This window comes from Gymnoscopelus braueri (assembly GCF_963280865.1).
Source record: "Gymnoscopelus braueri genome assembly, chromosome: 18".
Lineage (NCBI taxonomy): Eukaryota > Metazoa > Chordata > Actinopteri > Myctophiformes > Myctophidae > Gymnoscopelus > Gymnoscopelus braueri.
In genome coordinates, this window is record NC_137618.1 from 7,670,242 (window position 1) to 7,679,965 (window position 9,724).

The window sequence follows — 9,724 nt, forward strand, 5'->3', positions numbered from 1 at the left end:
TACATTATAAAACATACATTAACCACGTTGGCCCTATTCTAAATCTGCTATTTGAAAATAGCAGATCTACAAGCTCACAGTGAGCTTGTAGATCTGCTATTTTCAAACTTTTTTAGTACTTTTACTTTTGGTACTTTAAGTACATTTTGATACCAATACTTTTGTACTTTTACTCAAGTAAATTGTTTATTCTAGACTTTTACCTTTAACTGAGTATTTCTACAATGAAGTATTGATGTCACTCCCTTCACAGATGAGTCAGTTGGGTTTGTTCACTGGTAGTTTATTTAAAGGAGCTACACCATGATTTATTTTTTATAAATTTTATATTTAATATCATATGGTGTATGTCCCTCAAACCTTTTTCAAAAGTTTGAGCCTAAATCATCACTCAGATATACTCATCCCGAGTCAATTGTGTCTGTTAATTAAAAAAAATATTTTAAAAAAATATAAAAAAAAATTAAAAAAATGGGAAAATTCTGCATAAAAAGAAGCATCTAAGAAAAATACAAAATCGAAAAAAAAATACTTTGAACATTTTTGAACAATTCCACCAAGTGTTTGAGGTGCCTGTTTCACCCACTTCCGGGGGGCGGAGCCAAAATCAGAGCCCGAAGTATTTGTTCGTAGACCCCCACTTAGGGGGGGTAGAAAAAGTTTCGGAGCGATTCGGGCACTTTTCATTTAACATTGGGTTTGCCATCAATAATGTTTGTGACCTCATAAACATTTCTGGAAATCCATGAAATGAGAAGGAATGACTGAATTAAAAATAAAAACATTTTTTGGGGTACAAGAGACACTGGGGACCCCAAAAAATACAAAAAAACAAGAAAAAAGTGATTTTCATGGTGTAGACCCTTTAAGCACTCTTGCGGCTCCATATAAACCAACGTCAAACTGTTGATAAAAGTAAATAACGATCAGGAAGATAAACAATAAACATGTAGCATAACAAAAGAAAATACACTTGAAATAGACATGAAATTACCTCTCTGGCTGCATAGTGCTTGTAAAGGGAATGAGGTGCAATCCAGGGTACTCAAAGTTATCAGCGCCACGCTGCTTACAAACATACCCACACCCGTTCACACAGGCGTGTGGCACACACTGCTGCTAGGGAGCCATTTGACTGGGACACCATATATGGCCAAATGTCCGGAATACATAGAAAAGCCACTTCCGGTACAACAATTTCAGCATAAAACTAAACATTAACAAATAAAGAAAAACGACAAACAATTACAACAATAAATGATAATGCCAGCAGCTACAATTGATACTTTTACTTAAGTAAGAAAAGTGAGTACTTTTTCCACCACTGGTGAGTGACTGACTGAGTGAATGTGATTCATACATCATGGTGTTTATTCTGCAGGTACTGGGTCAGTGGATGGCCTAATAACAGTGGCAACTGTGGATCATACTATCACCGCTTTGGAGGATGTGCTAATTGGTTCTGTACAAACACATACAAGTGGATCTGTGAGAAGTGATGTTTCTCTTAAAGGAGCACTTCACCCATTGTCCACCTTATTTTCATAATTGGTCCTCACTAATGCTCATGATAAAACGGCTTCATTTCTGTTCTACTCACTCTGTGTCTCAGAGGAGGGGCTGTGGACACTTCAGAAACCCGCCTACCAGTGACATCATCAGTAGGCAGGTTTGGTCATTTCAAAGAAGATTTATTTCAGCTTCTATTTCAGCATGTTTACTTTCCAGGAAGAGAAAAGGCTGTAGTTTCTATTAGCTTGGAATCCCCATCGATGATGTCACTGGTAGGCAGGTTTGTGAACTGAACAGAAGTGTGACAGAGTGAGTAGACAGGAACGGTGCCATTGTGATTGAAGAGCATTAGTGAGGACCAATTATAAGATATTGTCTGATCCCATAGATGGGTTTCCTGTTTGTAAACATGAGAGGATGATGCGCGCGCAGTGGCGGGATGAGCCTGTAGAGGGCGCTATTACCCGCAGCATCTCTGGCAATTGTACATTCATTAAAATAAATGGTCTTCACCAGGTTTAATGAAAGTAGATTAAATGATGCAGTTTGTAATATCTTCTTTACTCAATAAAAATGATTTGTCGGAAGTTGGATCTGTTTGTATATAATAGCAGCATTATGCCTATCTAAATCCCGAAAATAACAATAGAGTGAATGGCGCTTCCGGTTCGTTCTCCCCCGCGCATGCGCAGATCGCGCACTCTGCTCTGTGATGACGTCGCGCGGAAACCCATCTATAGTCCGAAGGGAAAGGGGGCCTTTCTTTGGCTGAGACTGTGATTGGTTGAGCCAAAACAAACATGCATGGCCCCGTTTCTGAGCTAAGCTTAGCAAAAAACTAAAGTTAGCAATAAAGCCATTTCATGAGGTCTTTGACACAATGTTTCAATAAATGTAATTACAGTATGGTTTGTACCATGTGCTCAAAAACTACATGGGGTACAGTTATTGGCATCACTGCTCCCCCTGCTGGCAGAGGCTTAAACCTGTCCTAATGCCGTCCATCCCTGAGGACACACCAATACAAATACTCACTGTTCATGTTACTCCCACAGTGTGCAAATGTAACCAAATGGACCCGTAAGAGTCCATTTGGTTACATGTGTACATTGTGGGAGTAACAAATGGATACATTAAAGGTAGGGTAAGTGATATTTTTTGTTTTTGTTTGTTAAAAAGGTTAAAGTACTATATTGTGATAGTAATCATTGCTACAGAGCGTTTGTTGGGTCACAGGGGTCTCTCCAGCTCTTTAGTAAACACAATATATAGTAAATGTTCAGGTAGATGACAACATTTAAGCCAATCAGGAGAGAGCACTGAAAATGCATTTTCTGTTTAATAAAGAGCTGGAGAGACATGGAGACTCCTTTTACTGAACAAACACTCTATAGCAATGATTACTATCACAATATAGAGCTATTTAACACTGTTACTGAACAAATACTCTATAGCAATGAGTACTATCACAATATAGAGCTATTTAACACTTATTTTAACCAAAGTAAATAAATTACCCTACCTTTAACACTGAGTATTTTTCTGCATGCATTTGTCACGTTCACATTTCATCAAACTGGACTTTACATTTGCATCGTTGATTGTTGATTGTTGACACTTCATGTCTTGGTCCATACCACAGTCAATTTCATTTCTACTGTCAATATTGCATTACAAGTTTGTTATACCATTTAAAAACTGTTAATATTCCATTATGTAAATATGTTTCAAATTTCCAAATATAATATTATATTTTAATGTTATATAGAGTCTTGAACTACACCTCCTGAATGTTATATAGAGTCTGGAACTACACCTCCTGAAAGCTGAGAAAGGAAGACGTCATCTGTTCTTCATTTCTGTTCACGAAAATATATTTGAAATTTTCAGATATATTTTCGTGAACAGAAATGAAGAACAGATGACGGCTTCCTTTCTCGGCTTTCAGGAGGTGTAGTTCCAGACTCTATATAACATTCAGGAGGTGTAGTTCCAGTCTCTATATAACATTCAGGAGGTGTAGTTCCAGACTCTATATAACATTCAGGAGGTGTAGTTCTAGACTCTATATAACATTCAGGAGGTTTAGTTCCAGACTCTATATAACATTCAGGAGGTGTAGTTCTAGACTCTATATAACATTCAGGAGGTGTAGTTCCAGACTCTATATAACATTCAGGAGGTGTAGTTCTAGACTCTATATAACATTCAGGAGGTGTAGTTCCAGACTCTATATAACATTCAGGAGGCATAGTTCCAGACTCATGACTATAGTAGTAGAAGTAGTAGTACTTACTTTTGTGCATTTTTATTCATCTCTGCTGTATTTCTTTTTTTTTGGGGGGGGGGGGGGAACAAACGTCAACAGACATTATTTGCATGCTTGCACTGGCTAATAATAATAATGAAAAAATCAAATAAAAAGTTAAGCTTCAACTTTATTGTCATGTGTGTTAATACTTGCGTTGTGTCAAGCTTTGTGACACGTTGGAAGCTTGTAGATCTGCTATTTCTGCTTTTTTATATTTGAAAATGTGTGAACATCTTTCAACATGGAAACGATTATACAAAAAAATAATTGTGATTATCTCAAATAATTGCGATTAGACGATTATGTAATATTTGTGTCAGGCAGTGGTGGAAAGTAACTAAGTACATTTACTCAAGTACTGTACTTAAGTACACTCTTCAGGACTTTTTTAGTTCACTTGAGTATTTCCAATTTTCAGTACTTTTACTTCTACTCCACTACACCTCAGAGGCAAATATTGTACTTTTACTAACTACAGTTATTTGTAAACTTTAGTTACTAGTTACTTGATATTTTTATTATCATTACAAAACATACATTAACCACTTCAGCCCTATATATATTTTGGCCATTTGAAAATAGCAGATCTACAAGCTCACAATGCGTCACGATGCGACACATTGTGAGCTTGTAGATCTGCCATTTTCAAAAGATTCTTATACACTTGAAAACGTATGGGACATTCTGCATAATGAGTACTTTTACTTTTGGTACTTTAAAAGTACAAAAGTATTGGTATCAAATGTACTTACTCAAGTACATTTTGAATTCTGGACTTTTACTTGTAACAGAGTACTTCTACAGTGCAGTATCGATACTTTTACTTAAGTAAAACATTTGAGTACTTTTTCCACCACTGGTGACAGGTCTATTCTACACCATGTATGAGGTGACATCTTGTTACAGGTCTATTCTACACCATGTATGAGGTGACATCTTGTTACAGGTCTATTCTACACCATGTATGAGGTGACATCTTGTTACAGGTCTATTCTACACCATGTATGAGGTGACATCTTGTTACAGGTCTATTCTACACCATGTATGAGGTGACATCTTGTTACAGGTCTATTCTACACCATGTATGAGGTGACATCTTGTTACAGGTCTATTCTACACCATGTATGAGGTGACATCTTGTTACAGGTCTATTCTACACCATGTATGAGGTGACATCTTGTTACAGGTCTATTCTACACCATGTATGAGGTGACATGGTGAAGCTTTGCTCTGAAGTACAGGTCACATTCAACGTAGGACGCCAGGTTACCGACGTCGAAACGCCCACAGATCTCCTGAACGTACACCGGCTGTCTGAAATCAAACAACAGCACGACTCATTTGTCAAATAAGACAAGCGTCTGTGTCATGCATACAGTACAGGTACAGTACAGTACAGTACAGTACAGTACGTACAGTACAGTTACAGTACAGTACAGTACGTACAGTACAGTACAGTGCAGTACGTGCAGGTACAGTACAGTACAGGTACAGTACAGTACGTACAGTAAAGTACAGTGCAGGTACAGTACAGTACAGTACAGGTACAGTACAGGTACAGTACAGGTACAGTACAGGTACAGTACGTACAGTACAGTACAGTACAGTACAGTGCAGGTACAGTACAGTACAGTACAGTACGTACAGTACAGGTACAGTAGAGGTACAGTACAGGTACAGTACGTACAGTACAGTACAGGTACAGTACAGGTACAGTACAGGTACAGTACGTACAGTACAGTTACAGTACAGTACAGTGCAGTACGTGCAGGTACAGTACAGTACAGTGCAGGTACAGTACAGAACAGTACGTACAGTACAGAACAGTACGTACAGTACAGGTACAGTACAGTACGTACAGTACAGTACAGTGCAGGTACAGTACAGTACAGTACAGTACCGTACAGTGCAGTACGTACAGGTACAGTACAGTACAGGTACAGTACAGTACAGGTACAGTACAGTACAGTACAGGTACAGTACAGTACAGTACGTACAGTACAGGTAACGTACAGTACGTACAGTACAGTACAGTACAGTACAGTACAGTACAGTACGTACAGTACAGTACAGTACAGTACAGTACGTACAGGTACAGTACAGTACAGTACAGTACAGTACAGTACAGTACGTACAGTAAAGGTACAGTACAGTACGTACAGTACAGTGCATGTACAGTACAGTACGTACAGTACAGGTACAGTACAGTGCAGGTACAGTACAGTACAGTACGTACAGGTACAGTACAGTGCAGGTACAGTACAGTACATACAGTACAGTACAGTACAGTACAGGTACAGTACAGTATGTACAGTACAGTGCAGGTACAGTACAGTACGTACAGTACAGTGCAGGTACAGTACAGTACGTACAGTACAGGTACAGTACAGTACAGTACAGTACAGTACAGGTACAGTACAGGTACAGTACGTACAGGTACATTACAGTACGTACAGTACAGGTACAGTACAGTACAAGTACAAGTACCAGCACAGTACAGTACGTACAGGTACAGTACAGTACAGTACAGTACAAGTACAAGTACAAGTACAGTACAGTACGTACAGTACAGTACAGTACAGTACAGTACAGTACAGTACAGTACGTACTGTACTGTACTGTACTGTACATACAGTATTTACACAATACTACCTACATAGGAAAATAAAGTCTCTTCTTCACCAGATGCAATTTAAACACTGTGATGCCTGCTCAGAGTCATATTGTGTCTAACATACACATCTCCTCTCTCATCTCAGCTGTACCTGGGCCCTAGGTGTATTCCAATCAACCAGAGTGCAGTGGCCATCACTCCAAATGTTGTGACGTCAGGGCTCTCAATACTGCACATTGAGGGAGGAGGAGGGGTGCAGGGCGGGCGCACAGATCGCTGTGTGGGCGCAGGTGCTATGTGGGCGCGGGCGATAGAGCTGAGGCCGCGCGCAGCGCGGCCGAAGTTCTAGTCATTGTAATAGAGACTCTTTATGATTAAGACAGGGATGGAGAGACACGGAGACTTCTGTTACTGAACATACACTCATTTAATACATTAAGACCAGGAAGGTATCTGTGTCTTGTTTATTTGGCTATTCCAAAAATTGCAGATCTACAAGCCAAATCTTTTAATATATGTTACAAATGTTTGCTTTAAAAATATATATATTAAAAGATTTGGACACATTTTCTACGAAAAAAAAAAAAAGCAGATTTACAAGCTCATTGCGCGGCACTTGGTGCCGCACTATGAGCTTGTAGATCTGCAATTTTTTGAATCTTTGCTTCTGGGGGGTCCCTGGAACAAATCATCTAAACATCTTACCTTGGAATGAGCCAAGATACAAAGTTTCCTGGAGCATCTTTCTGTTCTATAGGAGCTTCCTATGAGAGGAAAACATGAAGTATGAAAAATATATTCACATTACATGATATCTTAATGTTTTTCTTTTCTTTTTTTCTTTTAAACTTATCCATATTCTGGTTATGACATAAAATCATAATAAAAGATTCACCAATCAGGATGGAATGTGAAAAATCGGACAGATCTGTGTTGATCACATGACTATATAGATACTGTGTACTGATTTGATCACATGACTATAGAGCTACTGTGTAATGATTTGATCACATGACTATAGAGATATTGTGTACTGATTTGATCACATGACTATAGAGATATTGTGTACCGATTTGCATGATGTTTGGACAAAATCTGTACGAGTACAATCAAAAAATGTGTTTTGTAAAAATGGCTTCCTTTGGGGCAGAGGTTCTGCATGGCATCCAGGGAGTGTGTGTGCAGTCTGTGCACAGTTTCCCGTCGATCGGGTCAATGGTGCCGGAGATTAGCTTTTCACAGACGGACGGACGGACACACAGAGAGACGGACGGACAGGGTGCAACACATAGTCTGGGCCATACCTTCGGCCTGGAGGAGATAAAGACTCAACAATATGTATAATGGCGATATATTGGGGGGAAAAGAAGAAAGCCAGCCAGCCAACTGGGGGAGGAGATGAGAGATGGGGGGGGGGGCTCACTGAGTAAGAACACATGCAGTTAGGGCTCTGGTAAAACTGCACGCTAATCACCTGTGTGCCGTGGATGGAGCAGAGTATTATGGGTTATTATAGTGACTAAAACTAATGAAATAATGAAAACTAAAATTGACAAAACATTTTAGTTCTGATTGACCGGGCCACATAATGACGAACGCACGTACGTACGTACGCACACACGCACGCACGCACGCACGCACAACTTATCCTCTTTTCTTCTAGAAAGGCATCTAACTGCGGGAGGCTTCTCTTGGAAAACAGGTAGAAACAGGGACACTGAGGGACAAAATGTCACAGAAATTATCAGGGACACTGAGGGACTTTTTTCATGTCAAAGACTCCCAAAATGATGTATTTGTCCACCAACATGAACTGTTTGTTTTCCTTCCATCTACAGAATGGAGCAGGAATTATGGGCAAAGATGAAGGGAGTAGAAATGGTGAAACAACAACAATACGATTGATTGACGCCTCACTGCGTCACTGAAGCGCTGAAAAAAGGTTGTAGCACAACGTCAGGTGTCAGGTGTCACTTTGTAGCTTCATGTGGCTTTGCTGCCACTAGTATGAACGCAGCATCAGGCTGGGACACAAATCCTCTCTTTAGCAGTGTTGATTTTGACAGCAAATTTAGATTTATTTTTAGTCAGTCTTTTGAATAAAATCCCATTTAGTTTTAGTCATATTTTAGTCATCTGAAATGTTTTAGTATTTGTCTAGTTTTAGTTGACTAAATATCATAAGATTTTAGTCGTCTAAATCTACAGTTGATTTAGTCGACTATAATGTATGTTGGTGGTGCCTTGATGGCGTCATAATGGCTGATTTTACACTTGGTTGCATGCTGAAAATAGCCGATCTACAAGCTCACAACGCGTCACAGTTGTGAGCTTGTAGATCTGCTATTTTCAGAGCGCAACACACGTGTGCAACCAAACATAAAATGACTTGTCTTTTACTTCTCTTCTCCTCTAGATCCTCACTAACATTTTAGTCTAGTTTTTATTTGTTGATGAAATTGTCAATATATTTAGTCTTAGTTTTAGTCGTCATGGCTTAGTTTATATTTAGTTTTTATTTAGTTTTTATTTAGTTTTCAGTGAAAAATGGAGCCGACGAACATTTTTCCTCATCGTTTTAGTCGACAAAATCAACAGCTCTTTATAAAACTACAAACTTTACAACTCTTTTGGTAGGATGGAATGACAGACCACAATCAGGACCCTAACCTTAACCATAATGATGCTCTGTTACAAGTTAAAGTCAGGAATTAAAAATGTACTTGAAGAAAAGTACAAAAGTATTGGTATCAAAATGTACTTAAAGTACCAAAAGTAAAAGTGCTAAAATGTTTGAAAATAGCCGATCTACAAGCTCTCAACCCCTCGCAGCGCGAGGGGTTGAGAGCTTGTAGATCTGCTATTTTCGGCTAATGTTCCCCTCAGAAAAGGAATTCTAGGGTTCAAGTGGTTAATGTAAAAAAACAAAATCCTATCACACAAAGATTTGGCGGACCCCCTATAGTAGCTCTGAGGACCCCCTCATTTTGTTTTTCTTTTCAATTCTTCTTTTTCTTTTTAATTTTGAAAATCTATCTGAAAAATTTTGATTTTAGAAAATGTTTTAAATAATTGTTTTGTTGGTGATTTTTATTTATTTAATGCAAAACAAAAAAGAGCTACATTTAGAAATGGGACCGGCTCCAGACTTATTGTTTGGGTTGTTTCTACTGTTGGTCACTGGGAGCTGACCAGTACAAGCACAGTCTTCTACTGTTGGTCACTGGGAGCTGACCAGTAAAACCACAGTCTTCTACTGTTGGTCACTGGGAGCTGACCAGTACAAG

General features: G+C 38.8%; 1 protein-coding gene across 1 annotated transcript; it reads right to left on the reverse strand.

Moving 5' to 3' along the window:
- Positions 1–4,701: 4,701 nt before the first annotated feature.
- On the reverse strand, positions 4,702–9,116 carry LOC308105854 (uncharacterized protein; the record flags this gene model as incomplete). Its single annotated transcript, XM_080456778.1, has 5 exons — positions 4,702–5,137; positions 7,143–7,201; positions 7,714–7,748; positions 8,079–8,154; positions 9,108–9,116. 5 exons carry the CDS (start codon positions 9,114–9,116, stop codon positions 5,017–5,019), a joined length of 300 nt encoding a protein of 99 aa, XP_080312904.1. The 3' UTR covers positions 4,702–5,016.
- Between the last annotated feature and the right edge of the window lie 608 nt (positions 9,117–9,724).